This window comes from Bos mutus, chromosome 13, assembly GCF_027580195.1.
Source record: "Bos mutus isolate GX-2022 chromosome 13, NWIPB_WYAK_1.1, whole genome shotgun sequence".
Lineage (NCBI taxonomy): Eukaryota > Metazoa > Chordata > Mammalia > Artiodactyla > Bovidae > Bos > Bos mutus.
Window position 1 is genome coordinate 35875956 of NC_091629.1, and position 20359 is coordinate 35896314.

Genomic DNA, 20359 nt, shown 5'->3' on the forward strand with positions numbered 1-20359 from the left:
ATACAAATAACACTGAAACAGGAAAGAGGAAGAGCTCGTGCCTGTGCTGGAGATGTTCACATGAAGAGACGGGAAGGAGAAGGGAGTTTGGCACACACACTTAGGAGTATGTTAGCACCTGGGACATGGTGCTAACTCCGAGGGTAGCGGTGGCTCCTTCTAGGAGGCTGGAGCTTTCTCTCAGCCACATACATATAAACAAAGCTCTTAGGAAAAAAGAGGCTTTTCTGAATACAGCAAGACAAAGGGTTAACCCAAACAAGGAAGAAAAAGACACCAAAAAGGCTCCTGTTAGACACAAATACTTCCTTTGAGCTAGACTTAATCCAATTTCACTTAGTCAGCAGGCTGGGCTCTCCTGGAGTGAGGATGGGGGTGTCACCAGGATACGGAACACGACTGGAGTGAGACAGAGGATCAGGGCTGGTGCAGGCAGACAGGACGCCCTCACCATCTTTTCCCTGGACAGCAGACCCTCAGCCCCGGAGGCCACAGGGCCGCACAAAGCAAGGAAGGCGGGTGGGACAGTTGCTGGCCCTTCACTGGTCCTGCAGGCGGCTGCAAAGCTCTCGCCGGCTCCGCTCGCCAGCCCAGCTGCGTGTCTTGAGGCGGAAGGTCTTCATTTCATCCTTGAAGTCCTCATGGTTCATGGGCCGGTAGTCTTGAGGCTCACAGAAGGTCTAGGGCAGGATGGGATGGGGCAATCAACATGGGGACCTGGGCAACTTCAGAGAGGACTCTATCCTCCCTTATCCGAGGGCTACTGCCTGGTCAACCCCTTTCCCTGTAGCCCAAACCTCCCACGGATGCTATGGCCACCCCAACCCGTGGTACCGGGTGCTGTGGGAAGAAGTCCTTGTAGCCGCCTTTGAGGATATACATCTCAGGATAGTAGAGGCTGGGGTAGTCGTTGGAGGCTCTGTCTCGTTCCCTGATGAAACGGCACCTGCGACCAGTAGGGGTGTGGGGTGAGAGCTGGTTGTACAGTGGGATGTATCAGGGGACCTGCTCCACGCAGCCACTCCTCTGGGAACCACAGAAGGCTTGAGTGCAGGAATGTCAGCCACAAGAACACTTTTAGTTCAGTCTGGCTAACTGGGTTCACAAGAGGTTGGGGAGACAGAAAAAGGCAAATCAAAGGGGCTCTGTGTTCAGAAGACAGTTACACAATCTCTGTCCGAGACATTTCTTCTGGGCCAGGAAAGTGGAGGCAGAAGGGAGACAAGTGAACCAAGTTCAAGAGGTAAGAGTCAGAAGGTCTGGACAAGGCTGGGTGAGGAGATGGAGAGAGGAAAGAACAATCGAACCCTGGAAGGGCCAGCATCACTGAGGACTGGGACAGGGCCTTTGGATTTTAAGGACACCGCTGGAGAGTTAGAATTAGGTTTTGTGGAGATGGCGGCAATGGACAGAGGGAAGATGGGAGGCCTGACGGAAAGGATGAGAGGAGACAGGAGGACAGTGCCATGCACAGGGAAGCAGGGATACGGTCTGCTCCAAGCTCCAAGGTGAGATAAGAGGCCCAGATCAAGGAGGGGCCAGGGCCGGGCTCACGCCTCTTGGCCACTGGATGGTTCCAGCACCCGAAAGCCTAAGCAGGGAAGGTAAGGAGCAGCACTAGCTGGCTGGGCGGAGCCAGGACTCACATGCGGGGGCCCCGCTCAGATGAAAATTCACAGTGGAAAATGAGGATGATTCTCTTATCCAGGCTGCAGGGTGTGATGGGGCTCTGTAGCAGGAAGGTCTCGGCATCCCGTTCCAGAGGCAGGTTCACAGCAGTCTGCCAGAGAAGCCAGGGGTCAGGCCGCAGCTGTGCGTGGCTGACCCTGCCCTGTGCGGTCCCCATCTTTCAGATGAGTGACTCCACCTCTTGAAGGGCAGATCCTACCCCATGAGAGAGTGCATCCTCTGGGCAGAGGAAGGACAGAACTGGATGAGTCTTCAGGGCCTCTCCCGTCACCCTGCCTCACCTTGATGTGCCCGCCTTCATACTCATAGGGGTATCTGCAGTCAACAATCACAAACTTCTCCACGATGTGGCTGAACTTGCCTGTCAGCAGAGCCACCACCTGCAGGAGGCCGCAGAGGTGGGTCCCAGTGGTTCAGGCTGGCAGGCAGGGGCTGACCCAGTGCTTGTAGCCTGACTCCAGGGGAGGTTAACAAGCAAACAGAAGTCCCAAAGGCACTGAAAAATAACTCATCCCTGCATACCGTTTCTGGTGAGATGTACTTGAGGTCTTGGTGCTTTCCATCCACAGTCTGTAGGAGGAAGGCCTGAAGGGAAGGTGAGAGAGAGTGACATTGGCAAAACTAGGAACCTGAGAAAAATGAGTTTTTCCTCAAGTCTGAAAGCCAAACTTGCTTGACTTTCCCTTTTTTTAATATTTATTTGTTTGTTTTATTTGGCTGCATCCAGTCTTAGTTGCATGGGATCTTTGATCTTCACTGCTGCATGTGGGATTTTTTGCAGCACGTGAACGCTAAGTTGTGCCATGCGGGATCTAGTTCCCTGACCAGGGATCCAACCTGGGCCCCCTGCATTGGCAGCATGGAGTCTTAGCCACTGGACCACCAGGGAATTATCTGCTTTGACTTCAAATTAAGGTCTGGTTCCCATAGCAACCAAGGTGCCTCTAGGGTCTGATCCCCAGAAAACAGCCTTCCAAGGGGAAATGAAGATGGGGAGCAGAGGATATGAACCCTCCATGCCTCCTGCCCCCATGCTTTGCCAAGCAGGCCCCAGGAGGCCCCCGGCAAGATGGAAATCTTTTCCAAGGTGGAGATACCACTGATGCCCTGGACAGATTTGAGATAGGAGATCAAAGAGAGCCAGAGAGAGGAGTCTGGGTGAGACTACAGGATAAGACGCAAAGGACAAAATGAGGGGCTTCTGGGAGAGTGGGAGTCACTGAAGCAGTCGCTGGGCTCAGGGGCCACATAGTAAAGGCCCGAGCCTCCTGAGGGTCCCACTGCTGGTACCTTGGAGTAATCCCCGATCAGTTCTCGGTGGTCACTGTCCAGGATATTCTCAATCTCATCATGACACAGAGACTTTGAGCGGAGAATGCGGGCTTTCTGTGAGGCAAGTGGCAGCCAGGGTCAGGGGTGAGGCTGTCCCTCAGTGCCCTGTCTGGTTAGCATCCCCCTTCCTTGCACCCTGCCCCCCTCTACAAACCCAGCTGAGACGGGCTTACAGGGTGGACTTGGAGGGTGGCAGTCCAGCCTAGTCCCAGCCCAGGACGGGGGTACTCACGGGTTCCTCAGCTTCCTGCAGTTCCTCCTCTGGAGGAGTCACGCTCCTTTTCCGCTTGTTCTGTACAGGCAGATCCCGGTCCTGCGGGCGCTCCAGCCTCTTGAGGATGGGCCGGATCACACCGCAGGGCATGGACGGAGAGCGGAAGAGCCGCTGGCACTTGCTGTACATGATGAGGTCCTGGCAGAGGTAGCAGGTCTGGGGTCAGCATTCCTAGCCCCTGCTTTCCATCCCAGTCTCACTCAGAGGGTAGGGCTCCACCATTCCCAAGTTTTGAGGGGCCTCTCCAGGGGCTCACCTGTTCCTCTTCCTTTTCTGAGGTCTTGACCAGTGGGGCACTAATGAGGCTCTCCATGCCTGGGGGAACTACATCATTCTCCTGAGGCCAGATCAGCAAGGGTATGGTCACACTCGCAGGCACAGGTCCAACACCTAAGGCCCCAAGTCCTCCAGGGCGGTTTTCCCAGTTCTCCCAGCAAAATTCCAGGCCAGCAGCCCTTGGTGACCCTGCTCATACCGCCACACAGGACAGCCCCCAGGACCAGGAAACTGCGGGGCCCCACTCGCCAGAGGGACTTTAGCATAGATATGAGAAGCATGGCAATACAGGAAGACCAGGCTTCCCTTTGCCCTGCCCATCCACCCTCCACTGCAGCACCAGCCACTTCCTCTTCTCTGATTGGCCAGAGGTCAGGCTGTGACTCAGTTACCTCCAGTTGTTCTGACATTGAAATGAGGTCATAGTCTTGCTGTAGGAGCTCAGAGCTTACCTCTTCCAGGAGATCTCAGGAAGGGAGAGGTAGGGGGCCTGACAAGGCAAGGCTGTTTACCTTTAAGTCCGTCTCCAGGATATCCACGAATCCATCGTCTTCCTCAACAGCCCCTGTGGAGGGGTCACGGAGAACTGGCATCGGGCCAGGGGGATCAGTTCCTCGACTTCCATCTTCCTCTCAGGGGTGAGACACTGCATGGGTGACAAACAGACAGAGGAGACTCAACATGGGGCCCGAGACAAGTCTCCACCCTAACCTTCTGAGAAATAAGGTTCCCACTGCCTCAGGGCTCAGGATCACCCCCAAGTTTCCCAGGCTGCCTTCACAGGCACCTGCCCTGCGCGCATGCCTGCCCTGCAGGGGTCAGCTCTCCTGGTATACCATCAGGTCGGGAGCCGAGCTTGGCCTCTGGGCAAAGGCTTCTCTGCGGCTGGCCCACTCCCCAAGAGCACGGGAGTGGCTGGGATGTTTGAGTTTCCCTGGCATCTTGAAGACAAATCCATCCTGTGGGCAATACAGAGGGATGCATGATCAAATGCCAGAAAACCACTCCAGTAAGCCCCCCTCTCTCCCTGAAGTGCTTCGATTCTGGCCTTCTGGAAACATACATTCTCTTTGTCCTCCCCAGAGCCGTGGGCAGCTTGGTCACACGCCTCAGTCTTCCTCCAGGTGCCAGACGCTTGGGAGTTGGTGATGTTCCGTAGCACAGGACTGTGGCCCAGAAGCCTCCCCTAGAGAGCCAGGAGGGCAGTAGGTACAGAAGGCTCCATTCCCCTAGTGCCAGCCCAGGCCATACCTTCTCCCATCTCTGCTCCAACTCCCCCAGATCCCCTGTCCACCTCCAAAGCCCCATCTCCCATAGCCAGACAAGGGACACCCAACTGCTTCAAGTCGACCTTCCGAGAATCAATCCAGGTCCCTCCTGCCCTCTATAATCCTAGCCAGTAGGCCCAAGTCTCTCAATGGGCCTCAGAGGACACTCACCGGCAAGGACTGGAAACGTCGGATGGCAAACTGCTCACTGCAGAAGGAAACAGGGACACCTCAGGGCTGGAGAGTCAGGCTGTGCCAGAGAACACGCAGGGTGCCCCTCCACCACAGAGCCCTGTACATCCTGGGGCCTATTCCACCCACACGGGGCAGGGAGCCTGTGCAACGAAGGCCAGAGCACTTACTTTTGAATAACTCGGCTGGCTGCCTGGATGGCCTGTTCAAACCTAGGACAGAGAAGGGTCCCATTCAACCTAGGTCTCCTCACAGCCCATTGCCTATCCCCAGCCTTGGGTCCTCAGTCCACAAGGCCCAGGGGAGCCAGAGCTCAGGCCAGGGGAAAGAGGAGGTAGGAAGAATGCAGCACCTATCATGGGCCCAGGTATAGGGGAAGAGGGAGATAAGAGGCAGCCTGGGATTTTAAAAGCTGCCCTGAATGGAAGAAGCCTGAAGAATGGCAGTGACAGAGACAGCTGGGGTAGGTCTTGGGGTAGCTGAGGAGTTACCAAGGCAACGGTCTCACAAGCCTGCCCACAGGCCTTCCACCTGTATGCAAATCACCTCAGCAGGGCCATATGGCTGCCAGGAAAGGCATCCATCCATCCCATGACAGGCCTTGTCCTGAACATGTGGGTGTCTGCAGGGCCTGGATACCAGCAAGGCAGGGCTTCCCTCCCCTTGTGTGGGATAGTCCTGGCTCCTCCAGGACAGGGGGCTGGTTCAGTGTGCCCCTGGATCAGCCCTGGTCTGCCATGTCAGACCCCCTAGTGACAAATGTCCAAGGTCATAACCTCTCCTCCCTCCTGTGGAATTTTAGAACCCAGCCTCTGTTCCACCCCCTCCTCCTGCCTTAGAAGAGACCAGCAGGCAAAGAATTCCAACAGATGTTCCTTCTGAGCCTAGCTATGTTACCAGAGACCACCTGCCAGGCAGGGCTTTTGTGTGTCTCTGTGTACACACACACACACACCTCTTTCTGTGTAACTGTTAAGGCAGGTGCAGTGTTGGTGGTGGGAAACTGAGGGCTAAAGTGTCAGGAGGATAGCCCCCCCACCCCTCACCCAGGTGGGGCAGGGTGGCTGTATGCAGCCAACCTGGCACCAGGATGACCAATTTAATTGGCTTGGTTTTCAGTCTGCACCTGGGCCCCTAGGGGTAAAGCAGGTTCAGCTCTGTGTTATCATCAAAACCCAACCTGCAGTCCCCACACCACCACCCAATGCTCTCCCCATTTCCTGTTTATGAACAAACCTGCAGCCCAGCCCAGTCTGATCAAAGGCAGTGGGAGGAAAGACAGCCACCGCCCTAAACCCAAATCCACAGTCGCTCAGCCCAGGCCGGGTTTGCCCGTTGTTCCCAGTAACGCCTGCTCTCCCTTCTGGGGCCTGAACAGCTGGATGGGAACAGCTGTGCTCTGGAAGGTACTACTCCTGCCCCACAACCAAGAAGCAGAGAACTGTGTTGAGCAGAGCCCCTCAACTTCTCCACTCTCCTTCACAAAGGGCCTGGTCCAAGGGTTGGCCAGCGGATGAAATGTCACTGAAACCAGTGGTGACTGATAGGAGGGCCAAGGGCCAAACCAGCTTGCAGCAACTGTTTTGTTTGGCCTAGAGTAAATTAAAAACTTTGAATTAGTTGGACCATATTTTAAAATTTTGATAATTCACAGGAAAGAAAAATATGTGCATAGGCAGAAAGGGCACATACAGTCCTGTATTCCCACAAGAGGCTCCCTGTGGCTACTGTCCTGAACCCATTCTAAGCTGCTCCCATGATAGTAGACCCTTCCCTGAGACAAGCAGAATGCCAGGACATGGAAAGGTCAATTAGTGCCCCTATACAAGGGTTTAGGGAGGTCTGTTTGCTCTCCCAAGCTCCCCTAGTGAGTTTAGGGTGGAACTAAGATTCTCAAGGGCAGGTTCCCCTCCTTGACCGTGTGGTCCCTCTTCTCTACTCACGTCTGCTCTGCCATGTTGGGGTCCATAGGGCTGGGAGAGTCCATGCACAGACCTGAGAGACAGAGTGCCTTGGTTTGAAAGTGGTGGCATTTCCTGCACACTTTTCCCTACCATGTCCCAACACTATTCAGAGAAGGGGGGAAAACCCGTTTTTATCTTAGGTCTTGATACATTAAAAACTGAAACAAAATCCACCCATAGACCCCAAGGGCTGACACATGGCCAAGTTACACAGGGCTCCATTCCCTATTTACTATTCTTGCTGGAATCGCCTATTACTATGGAAACTTTAAAGCCTAAAGTTTAGGCTTTAAACCAAAATTCTGCTAAGCATTTTTCTTGAACTGATTTAAAATAATTTGTTCTAGAAGAGATTACAGCTTTTAATGAAAGTTAAAGCCGAAGGCAAGTGAATGTTATAAAATGACAGATTTTCAGCCTAATTGCCTCCCAGGTGGGGCTGTGGTTTAGGACTTCGGTGCCTAGTTTTAAATAGTAAGATTTCATCTCCCTTGGAGGACCCCACCCAGCACCCATCGCTCAACCAGTCTATGCCGGCTGTGGCATGCCCCACCAGAAGTGGGCAGGGGGAGGCTGCCGGGGTCCCATCAGGTTGTGGTGAGGATGTTAGTCTGATCAGCAGGGAAGTAGGGAGGCTCAGGTAGCCCCCCAAACTCCCCTGGCACCCCTGGGCCTCACCTGCATCAGAAGATTCAGAGGACTCAGACGACAGGGAGGATTCAGACGCCCGACGGGACAGGGATAGGCATGTGAGCAGGCTGCCTACCTGACTCTTTGGGGTCTCGCTGGGAAGGGAGCAGGGACCCAGGGAAGGAGAAAGGTAAATGTGGGGCTCAAGGGTTGGCTGGCCCATGTTCCCACCAACACCACCGCCCACTCCCCCCAACCTCTGAAGTGCCCTTCCAGTCACTGCACTGTCTCAAGGAGGTGATGGCATCAAGGATCTACCCTCTTCTCAGGCCTTCTACAGAAGCCCTAATGTCTTCTCTTTGTTGATTGATTAAAGGTTCTCCTGGGTGCAGGGAAGGTGAACCCAGAGCAAGAGCAAGGAGTTGGGCTGGGACCATCCTGAGGAATGGTGGGGCAGCAGACAGCCCTAGAGGGCCATCCCCTAAACTCTAAAGGTCCCTACCCACCCACAAGCCTTTCTGGAGGAATGGCCAAGCCTTTGGCCTTTATTGCTTCAAGGACAACCCAGCCTGGAGCTGCAAACTTGCTCAGGGAACAGGACCAGTGTTTAACCCCTTTACCCCAGGAAAGAACTGAGGGTAGAGGGAACAGGACCACCCTCAAATTCCCCGTCCAGGCTCAGGATCCCCTGCCTGGGGCAAAATGGTGGAGATTTGAGCCAAGATTAGGGAGGCAGCATGGTGGAGGTGGGGAAGAGGGTCTCCAGAGAATGTGGCAGCCAAGAACAAGTCACCTGGAGGGTGTGAGCAGCACAGCTCGGTCCTGAGCCTTGAAGCAGGCTGTGTCTGGGATGCCTCTCCGTTTGGCACCCATGCCGGGTTCCGGAGAGGCCTGGGACCAAAACCTAGTGCGGGCCTCCCACCCTACACCGAGCATCCCTGGGGCCCCCTACCTGCCGAGCCCAGCGAGGTGGTGCATAGTCTGGGTGAGGGTGGTGACCGGAGAAGAAGCGGCCGCGCGCTCCGGGGACCCCAGGAGGCCATGAGCCCCCAGCCGGAGGCCTCGGGAGGTGGCCAGGACGCTGGGCGCCACCGCGCATGCCGGCCGGACTGAGAGCCGAGCCTGCCACGGACTCCGGCTGGGGCAGCTCCATCGCGGTGGGGCGGGCGGGCCTGGCTTAGGGCGACCAACAGACGCCGGGCACAGCTGGCCTGGACGAGGTAGGGAGCCGGCCCGGGGTGGAAGGGAAGGGAGGGAGGAAGAGCAAAGGGGCAGGAGCGAGAGAGGAGAGGGAAGTGGGGAGGGTGGGGAAGGGAGGAGGGACACGGGGACAGGCTACCAGCCCAGGAAGCCTCTAGCAGAGGCTGCCACCTCCACCTTCTTATATATTCGAAAAATAACAGCGGCCGCGCCGCCGGACGCCACCAATGGGGGCGCAGTAAAGAAGAGAGGCGGGACAGAGGGCGGGGCTACTATGTTGGAAGGCGCGGAGGCTGGACCAGCCCGGCCTCACCCAGTTCCAGGCTTTGAGTCGGGTAGAGGAATCAAGGAATTAACCCTGGCACTCCCTCCCAGCCAGGGTTCAAGGAGCCGTGCTTCTCAAATTCCGATTCTCAGTATGTGGTTTGGAGCTACCCACCCCTCCAGCAAAGAGGGCCTCAGGAGATGCAAAAACTCTCTAGAGTAGCCTCAGAGGGACCCCACCGTTTAACATCACTTACATGTACCGGCTGGCATCATGATAGCCTCCATTCCAGGAATCTGCGGAATACAGCTGTGCAGTGCGGTGTGTGTTCGCCTTTCCACTTTACCGACAGAGACGATGAGGCGTAGAGAAGTTCATTAACTCGTTCAAGGTCACATGATTGTGCAGATGGTAGAGCTGAGATTCACCCTAGATACATCTACTCTCCCAGCTTCCCTGACCCCGCGACTGGCAGCTCCTGGGGCGGCCCCAAGGGTAATTCCCACGGGGAGCCCCCAGTGCTGGAAGTGGACCCGTGGTGGGGGCCGACACATAACTAGCCAGTGTTTCCGGGGGTCCCCGGTTAGATGTGATCCCAAGCTGCCCAGTTTTTGCCGGCAGCTCCAGAGGAGGCTCTAATGATTGGTCTAGTCGTGAGTTTTGGCAGTGAGGACAAAGGAGGGTGTCAGCAATCTCCGAACCCAGTTATGGAATGCCTATTGATGGTTTGGCTAATTTGGTGCCAATGTTTAATTGGTGTTTCTTTGATCAGGAGGGCTGAATTTGTCACTGGTTTTAACTGAGCATCTTCTAATTATCTGATTACCTGCTAGTGAGCTCACTGTCCTTGACTGTGGTGGGAAGGCTGCAGTCAAAAACTAGTGGGGAGCAAGCTGTTTTTGCACCCCATCTCTCCAGGGAAGAAGTGGCCTCCAGCTTATCAAGTCACAGCTCAAGAATGCTGGCACTGCAGCCTTGAGCCCCTTCCCATACAGCTCCAATCCTTCAGGCCAAGGAGCAGTAGCAGGGGTGGGAGGGGGGTGGCAGAAAGGAGAGCCTGGCATTGGGGGCTGGGGCAGGCCAGGAGAAACATGGAAGAAGGGAATGAGAAGGCCCCAGTCCCATCTGAGAGGGATGAGAAGGGCGGGGATGTGACAAAAGTAGATCATGAACCCCAGACAAATCTTCAGGACCCTTCCCCAGTCACTATAGTGAATGTGTTGCGTATTCTTCCAGAGTTTAGTCTAAACAGCCCTAGGCAATAGAAACAAAATGGGAGACACGTAGGTAATTTAAAATTTTCTAGTAGGCAAATTTTTAAAAGTAACAAGAAACAGATGAAACTTTAATATTTTATTTAACCTAATATATTGTTTTTAATTTCAGCTTGAGAACTTTTAATGTTTTTATTTATTTATTTGATTATGTAAGCTCTCAATTGGAGCATGTGGGATCTTGGATCTTTGCTGTGGCATGGAGGATCTTCAGCCATGGCATGTAGGATCCAGGTCCCCAACCAGGGACCAAACCTATCACCCCTACACATTGGGAGCGTGGAGTCCCAGGCACAGGGACCACCAGTCAGTCAGTTCAGTCGCTCAGCCATGTTCAACTCTTTGTGACCCCATGGACTGCAGCACGCCAGGCTTCCCTGTCCATCACCATCTCCCAGAGCCTGCTCAAACTCATGTCCATTGAGTCAGTGATGCCTTCCAACCATCTCATCCTCTGTCATCACCTTCTCTGCCTGCCTTCCATCTTTCCCAATATCAGGGTCTTTTCCAATGAGTCAGTTCTTCTCATGAGGTAGCCGAAGTATTGGAGCTTCCACTTCAGCATCAGTTCTTCAGTAAATATTCAGGGTTGATTTCCTTTAGGATTGACTGGTTTGATCTCCTTGCAGTCCAAGGGACTCTCAAGAGTGTTCTCCAGCACCACAGTTCAAGGCATCAATTCTTCACACTCAGATTTTGTTATGGTCCAACTCTCACATCCATACATGACTACTGGAAAAACCATAGTTTTGACTAGATGGACCTTTATCCACAAAGTAATGTCTCCGCTTTTTAATAAGCTCTCAAGGTTTGTCTTCGGAGAAGGCAATGGCACCCCACTCCAGTACTCCTGCCTGGAAAATCACATGGACGGAGGAGCCTGGTAGGCTGCAGTCCATGGGGTCGCTAAGAGTCGGACACGACTGAGCGACTTCACTTTCACTTTTCACTTTGATGCATTGGAGAAGGAAATGGCAACCCACTCCAGTGTTCTTGCTTTGAGAACCCCAGGGACAGGTGGGCTGCCGTCTCTGGGGTCGCACAGAGTTGGACATGACTGAAGCGACTTAGCAGCAGCAGCAGCAAGGTTTGTCATAGCTTTTCTTCCAAGGACCAAGCGTCTTTTAATTTCATGGCTGCAGTCACCATCTGCAGTGATTTTGGAGCCCAAGAAAATAAAGTCTGTCGCTGTTTCCATTGTTACTCCATTTATTTGCCATGAAGTGATGGGACTGGATGCCATGATCTTTGTTTTTTGAATGTTGAGTATTAAGCCAGCTTTTTCACTCTCCTCTTTCATTTTCATCAAGAGGCTCTTTACTTACTCTTCACTTTCGGCCATAAGGGTGGTGTCATTTGTGTATCTGAGGTTACTGATATTTTTCCTAGCAATCTTGATTCCAGCTTGTGCTTCATCCAGTCTGGCATTTCACATGATGTACTCTGCATATGTTATATAAGCAGGGTGACAATATACAGCCTTGACATACTCCTTTCCAGTTTGGAACCAGTCCATTGTTCCATGTCCAGTTCTAACTGTTGCTTCTTGACCTGCATACAGATTTCTCAGGAGGCAGGTAAGGTGGTCTGGTATTGCCATCTCTTTCAGAATTTTCCATAGTTTGTTGTGATCCACACAGTCAAAGGCTTTGGCATAGTCAATAAAGCAGAAGTATATGTTTTTCTGGAACTCTCTTGCTTTTTCTATGATCCCACAGAAGTTGGCAATTTGATCGCTGGTTCCTCTGCCTTCTCTAAATCTAGCTTGAATATTTGGAAGTTTTCAGTTCATGTACTGTTGGAGCCTCACTTGGATAATTTTGAGCATTACTTTGCTAGCGACCACCAGGGAAGTCCCTAATGTAATGGATTTTAAAGTTATCATTTCAACATGTTATCAATATAAAAATTGTTAATGAAATGTTTTACATACTTTTTTTTCTGATACTAAGCCTTCAAAGTCCAATGTGCATCTTACACGCACAGCACATCTCAGTTTGGAACTGCCATATTTCAAGTGCTCAGTAGCCTTAATGGGCTACTCTAGTGGTCAGTGTGTATCTATATATTCAATTGTATGACCATATTTTTATAAATCTACAAACAGTATAAAAAACAATGTTTTATACCTTGCTTTCTTTTATTTGAAGATATATTTACTCAATTCCCTAATGCTGTACATTTATTAGCTTTTAAATGATGCAACAGATATGCACAGAATGAATTCCTAAAGAGAAACTGCTGGACAGAATGGGGTTTATTGAAATCTTCTTTTCCTTTTCCTAAATCTCATTTTCTGAAGCTGACTGAGTTTTTGAAGAACAGGTAGCAGATCATTTACCTCTCCCCCGTCTCCCAGTACCTTAAATAGGCCCAAGCCCGAGGTTGGTCTCTCTAACCCCAATATCCTACTTCTAGAAATTTCTCTTAAGATGATAAAGGTACATACAGATGTATGTTTATAATATTGAATAACAATGAAAAATGAAGAGCAAGCTGAGTGTCCTTCAATAGGGGCCTAGGGCAATGAGGTGGTTCCCCTACACTGTGCAATACCTGAAGCATCTAGAGAGCAGGCATTGGGAGGCTAGGGATGCTTGACACCTGGCAGGCCCAATAATTCTTGTTCAGTCACTCAGTCGTGTCTGACTCGGTGACCCCATGGACTGTAGCATGCTAGGCTTCCCTGTCCTTCACCATTTCCTGGAGCTCACTGGAATTCACGTCCATGGAGTCGGTGATGCCATCCAACCATCTCATTCTCTGTCATCCCCTTCTCCTCCTGCCTTCAATCTTTCCCAGCATCAGGGTCTTTTCCAATATGTCAGCTCTTTGTATCAGGAAGCCAAATTATTGGAGCTTCAGCTTCAGCATCAGTCCTTCCAATGAAAATTCAGGGTTGATTTCCTTTAGGATTGACTGGTTTGATCTCCTTCAGTCCAAGGGACTCTCAAGAGTGTTCTCCAACACCACCATTCCAAAGCATCAATTCTTCGGTGCTTAGCTGTCTTTATAGTCCAACTGTCACATCCATACATGACTACTGGAAAAACCATAGCTTTGACTAGACGGACCTTTGTCTGCAAAATTATGTCTCTGCTTTTTAATATGCTGTCTAGGTTTGTCATAGCTTTTCTTCCAAGGAGCAAGCATCTTTTAATTTCAAGGCTGTAGTCACCATCCACAATGATTTTGGAGCCCAAGAAAATAAAGTCTGTCACTGTTTCCATTGTTACCCCATTCATTTGCCATGAAATGATGGGACCGGATGCCGTGATCTTTTAATTTTCTTTGAATGTTGAGTGTCAAGCCAGCTTTTTCACTCTCCTCTTTCACCTTTATCAGGAGGCTTTTCAGTTCTTCTTTGCTTTCTGCCATATGGGTTGTGTCATCTGCATAGCTGAGGTTATTGATATTTCTCCCAGAAATCTTGATTACAGCCTGTGCTTCATCCAGCCCAGGATTTCACATGATGTACTCTCCATATAAGTTAAATAAGCAGGGTGACAATATACAGCCGTGATGTACTCCTTTCTCAATTTGGAACCAGCCTGTTGTTCCATGTCCAGTTCTGTTGTTTCTTGACCTGCATACAGGTTTCTTAGGAGGAAGGTAAGATGGTCTGGTATTCCCATCTCTTTAAGAATTTTCCACTGATTATAGAATGATTACCCATTGGGCTTTTGGAAAATGGTCTCTTACAGAAAGCGTTCCTAGACTAAAAGAATTTTGAATCTCATTGATGCACATATTTATTGATATGAGAAAATATTTATAATATGAGCTAAAATATTATGACAAGTGTGGTTCCATTAAAAACAATGTGCACAGATAAGTATCCTACAAGGGTATTCTCTGAGCAGTGGAATGAATGGTAATTAAGTGGTTTATCCTAAAATTTTTCTGTATTTTAAAATATCTTCCAAAGAGCAGGTATAATTTTTACATTAATTAAAAGAACATGGTAGTACAGTGGATTAGAATCTTCCGGCCAACACAGGGAACACGGGTTCTATCCCTGGTCCCAGAAGATTCCACGTGCCATGGAGCAACTAAGCCCACACAACACAACTACTGAGGCCCTGTGCCCTAGAGCCCACACTCGGCAACTACTCAAGCGCATGCTCTGCAACAAGAGAAGCCACCACAATTGGAAGCCCGTGCACTGCAATGAAGAGTAGACACCACGTGCTGCAACTAGAGAAATCCCACAGGCAGCAACCAAAAATAAACAAATAAAATAAATTTAAAAAAATCAAGAAGTACTTAAAAAAGAAGTACTAGGATGTTTCTAGTGGCCAAGTGGTTAAGAATCTGCCTTCCAATGCAGGGGACCAGGGTCCAATCTCCGCTCAGGGAATGAAGATTCCACATGCAGCAACACTTCTACTGAGCTCACAGGCCTCAACTACAGAAGTGCACATGCCTCAATGAAGAGCCCAACTTGCATACCACAATGAAGACCGAGTGCAGCCAAAAAAGAATGGAAAAGAACATGATCTCCATCTGGCCATTCCTCAAATGATTAAACATAAAGTTACCATGAGAAAAGGAGAAAAGGAAAGATATACCCATTTGAATGCAGAGTTCCAAAGAATAGCAAGGAGAGATAAGAAAGCCTTCCTCAGCGATCAATGCAAAGAAATAGATGAAAACAATAGAATGGGAAAGACTAGAGATCTCTTCAAGAAAATTAGAGACACCAAGGGAACATTTCATGCAAAGATGGGCTCGATAAAGGACAGAAATGGTAGGGACCTAACAGAAGCAGAAGATATTAAGAAGAGGTGGCAAGAACATACAGAAGAACTGTACAAGAAAGATCTTCATGACCCAGATAATCACAATGGTGTGATCACTCACTTAGAGCCAGACATCCTGGAATGTGAAGTCAAGTGGCCCTTAAGAAGCATCACTATTATCAAAGCTAGTGGAGGTGATGGAATTCCAGTTGAGCTATTTCAAATCCTGAAAGATGATGCTGTGAAAATGCTGCACTCAATATGCCAGCAAATGTGGAAAACTCAGCAGTGGCCACAGGACTGGAAAAGGTCAGTTTTCATTCCAATCCCAAAGAAAGGTACTGCCAAAGAATGCTCTATCTACCGCACAGTTGCACTCATCTCACACACTAGTATGGAGAAGGCAATGGCACCCCACTCCAGTACTCTTGCCTGGAAAATCTCATGGATGGAGGAGCCTGGTAGGCTGCAGTCCATGGGGTCGCTAAGAGTCGGACATGACTGAGCGACTTCACTTTCACTTTTCACTTTCATGCATTGGAGAAGGAGATGGCAACCCACTCCAGTGTTCTTGCCTGGAGAATCCCAGGGGCGGTGGAGCCTGGTGGGCTGCCATCTATGGGGTTGCACAGAGTCGGACACGACTGCAGCGACTTAGCAGCAGCAGCAGCACACACTAGTAAAGTAATGCTTAAAATTCTCCAAGCCAGGCTTCAGCAACACGTGAACCATGAACTTCCAGATGTTCAAGCTGGTTTTAGAAAAGGCGGAACCAGAGATCAAATTGCCAACATTGGTTGGATCATCAAAAAAGCAAGAGAGTTCCAGAAAAACATCTATTTTTGCTTTATTGACTATGCCAAAGCCTTTGACTGTGTGGATCACAGTAAACCGTGGGAAATTCTGAAAGAGATGGCAATATCAGACCACCTGACCTGCCTCTTGAGAAACCTGTATGCAGGTCAGGAAGCAACAGTTAGAACTGGACATGGAACAACAGACTGGTTCCAAATAGGAAAAGGCGTACGTCAAGGCTGTATATTGTCACCCTGCTTATTTAACTTCTATGCAGAGTACATCATGAGAAACGCTGGGCTGGAGAAAGCACAAGCTGAAATCAAGATTGCTGGGAGAAATATCAATAACCTCAGATATGCACATGACACCACCCTTATGGCAGAAAGGGAAGAAGAACTAAAGAGCATCTTGATGAAAGTGAAAGAGGAGAGTGAAAAAGTTGGCTTAAAGCTCAACATTCAGAAAACGAAGATCATGGCATCCGGTCCCACCACTTCATGGGAAATAGATGGGGAAACGGTGGAAACAGTGGCTGACTTTATTTTCCTGGGCTCCAAAATCACTGCAGATGGTGATTGCAGCCATGAAATTAAAAGACGCTTACTCCTTGGAAGGAAAGTTATGACCAATCTAGACAGCATATTGAAAAGCAGAGACATTACTTTGCCAACAAAGGTCCGTCTAGTCAAGGCTATGGTTTTTCCAGCAGTTATGTATGGATGTGAGAGTTGGACTATAAAGAAAGCTGAGCACCAAAGAATTGATGCTTTTGTGTGTTGGGGAAGACTCTTGAGAGTCCCTTGGACTGCAAGGAGATCCAACCAGTCCATCCTAAAGGAGATCAGTCCTGGATGTTCATTGGAAGGACTGATGATGAAGTTGAAACTCCAATACTTTGGCCACCTGATGCAAAGAGCTGACATATTGGAAAAGACCCCGATGCTGGGAAAGATTGAAGGCAGGAGGAGAAGGGGATGACAGAGGATGAGATGGTTGGATGGAATCAGCGTTTCAATGGACATGAGTTTGAGTGAACTCTGGGAGTTAGTGATGGACAGGGAGGCCTGGTGTGCTGTGGTTCATGGGGTTGCAATGAGTCGGACACGACTGAGCGGCTGAACTGAACTACCATGAGACCCAGCAATACCACTCATATACCCAAGAGAGATGAAAACATATATCCTTGCAAATAAGTGTTTATAGCAGTTATTTATGATTGCCAAAAGGTAGAAACAACACAAATGCCCATCAAGCTGACATTTTGATAGGCAAAATGTCATAAATCTCTACAACAGAATATTATTCAGCCATAAGAAAATAATGAAGTCCTAATAGATGCTACATAATGGATGAATCTTGAAACATGAAACTAAGTGAAAGAAGCCAGTCATAAAAGACACATATGATTCTATTCATATGAAAGGTTCAGAACAGGGAAATCTATAGTTGGAAGTAATTGAGTGGTCGTTTAGGGCTGGGCAAAGAACAGGGAGTAGATAGGGAGATGATAACTAAAGAGTATGAGATTGCTTTATAAAGTGACGAAAATGTGCCATCTTTCCAATTTTCCACCTTAGGGAAGTCTACAGTCCACCTTCCTTTCTTTTGGCCCAGGCTGTTCAAAGTTGCCCACCAGGCCTATACCCATTCCTCTTAGCTCGTCACTATTCTTTGTGCCTCTCAGCAAACTTTTCATTTTCATTTTCAAGAGCCTGTAGTATTTGCTATTGAAGAAAACTTGGAAAATTCAGCAAAGTAGAAAATAAAAAAAAGGCTCAGCCACAGTGATTTCACCCAAACATACATTGAATATAAGCCAGGATGGGTGAGGGGTAGGAGGACACCAGTGCACATGGATGAACCCTCCAGAACGTCGACTTTCCTGAGGATTTGTGGAAAGGAGTGCTGGTGGCGCTAGTGGTAAATAAACCACCTGCCAGTGCAGGAGACATAAGAGATGCAGGTTCGATCCCTGGGTCGGGAAGATCCCTGCTATCCACTCCAGTATTCTTGCCTGGAGAATCCTACGGACAGAGGAACCTGGCGAGCTACAGTCCATGGGTTTGCAAAGAGTCAGACATGCCTGAAACAACTGAGCACGCACATCCTCAGCTAGGTGTATCTACATTTACTTCTGCATAGGGACCACAAACCCATTATGGGCCAAGCACTGATCTGGCTCTTATGAGAAAAAGTCTCCCAAGTTTTCTTCTGGACCTTGTGATTAGAAGGATATTTTTTATGTCTTGAGATGGGAGGAGGGGGGCAGGGAGAGAAACACTCTCTAAGTAAGACATAAAATCCAGAAGCAATAAAGGAAAAAACTGACAGACCTGCCTATTTTAAAAGATATTTTTAAATTCTCATATCTGAGATTCCTTATTTGTTGCTCAGTGGCTCAGTTGTGAGATTTCTTAGGCTAAGTTAAAGGACAGCGGCAGATTGGGAAAGTATTTTCAATATACGAAAAGATTTTGTGTTCAGAGCATATGAAGAGTTCCCAAAAGTCAACAAGATGACAAATACAAGAGAAACAAAGGCAAAAGATATGACTAGAAAATTCTCAGGCTTCAGATGGCCAATACACATATGAAAAGAGAAACGCACACTAAGACAGTGAGTTATACTTTCCTTCTCTTAACTTCCAGAACAGCATACAAGAGTGAATTTCCTCGTACTGCTTTAGCTGTTCCTCCCAAATTTCTTGTTAGCCTTTCTTGAGCCCTTAACCTTTGAGAACCCAGGGTACTGTCTTTGGTCCTCCTTTCTGTTTTGTCTACAGCCATTTCCTCGAAACTCCAGATCCTCAGCCTGTCCCTCTGGATCACAGCCTTCCTCTCTGCCTACTCCTCAGGCTACTTTAAGATTAAAAAAAAAAAAAACCCACTACAATTCATTGTTTTAAGAACTTGTCATTTTTATGCATTTGGTGAAGGAAGAGGTTTTAGGGATTTGTATGTATGTATATATGTATGTATGCTTATGTACATACATGACATTATTTCTATAGGTGCAAACACATACATTTATGGCTAAATGCATGGAACAGCACAGAAAGTGACCCCCTGAGATGTTATCAGTGTTTATATATGGATTGTAGGATTATCATCAAACAGATTTAAAACTATAGTGTTGCTTATAAAAATAACCTAAATGTGTAACAAGAGGCTTCACTGATTAGTATTCAACCATAGTTGGGACAATATACAACCATTAAAAATTTTTCAGTACTTTATCAGTAAGGCAAAATTCTCATCACTTGATGCCAGGTAAAGAAGCATTTAGAAAATTCAGCAGTGGCCACATGACTGGAAAAGGTCACTTTTCATTCCAATCCCAAGAAGGGCGATGCCAAAGAATGTTCAAACTACACCACAATTGCACTCATTTCACATGATAGCAAGGTAATGTTCAAAATCCTTTAAGCTAGGCTTCAACAGTATGTGAACTGACAACTTCCAGATGTACAGGTTGATTTGGAAAATGCAGAGGAACCAGAGATCAAATTGCTACCATCTGTTGGATCATAGAAAAAGCAAGAGAATTACAGAAAAACATCTACTTCTGCTTCATTGACTATGCTAAAGCCTTTGATTGTGTGATCATAACAAACTGGAAAATTCTTAAAGAAGATGGGAATACCAGACCATCTTACCTGCTTCCTGAGAAACCTGTATGCAGGTCAAGTAGCAAGTTAGACCCGGACATGGAACAATGGACTGGTTCAAAATTGGGCAAGGAGTTCATCAAGGCTGAATATTGTCACCCTGCTTATATAAATTATATGCAGAGTACATGATGCGAAATGTCAGGCTGGATGAAGCACAAGCTGGAATCAAGATTTCTGGGAGAAATATCAATAACCTCAGATATGCAGATGACACTACCCTTATGGCAGAAAGCGAAGAGGAACTAAAGAGGCTCTTGATGAAGGTATAAAAGGAGAGTGAAAAAGCTGGCTTAACACTCAACATTCAAAAAAAAAAAAATCATGGCATCGGTCCCATCACTTCATGGCAAATGAATGGGGTAACAGTGGAACAGTGACAGACTTTATTTTTTTGGGCTCCAAAATCACTGCAGATGGTGACTGCAGCCGTGAAATTAAGACACTTGCTCCTTGGAAGGAAAGCTATGACAAACCCTAGCCCCCCTAGACAGTGTATTAAAAAGCAGAGACAAAGACTCTTTAAGTGTCTTAAAAAGCAGAGACTTCGCTGACAAAGGTCTGTATAGTCAAAGCTATGGTTTTTTCCAGTAGTCATGCACAGATGTGACAGTTGGACCATAAAGAAGGGTGAGTGCAAAAGAACTGATGCTTTGGTATGGTGGCCTTGGAGAAGACTCTTTAGAGTCCCTTGGACTGCAAGGAGATCAAACCAGTCAATCCTAAAGGAAATCAACCCTGAATATTCATTGGAAGTTAAATGAATGATGCCATATCTGAAGCTCCAA

General features: G+C 48.6%; 1 protein-coding gene across 1 annotated transcript; it reads right to left on the reverse strand.

Annotated features, from left to right (window-relative positions):
- Positions 1-498: 498 nt before the first annotated feature.
- On the reverse strand, positions 499-8975 carry CDC25B (cell division cycle 25B). The gene is given in 18 exon segments (XM_005893958.3): positions 499-680; positions 835-946; positions 1647-1780; positions 1971-2069; positions 2212-2274; positions 2980-3075; positions 3254-3433; positions 3552-3632; positions 4084-4133; positions 4136-4217; positions 4408-4530; positions 4635-4757; positions 5011-5047; positions 5202-5243; positions 6975-7026; positions 7674-7780; positions 8578-8687; positions 8689-8975. Coding segments are annotated over 18 exon segments (1722 nt in total). The 5' UTR covers positions 8779-8975; the 3' UTR covers positions 499-539.
- Positions 8976-20359: the final 11384 nt, after the last annotated feature.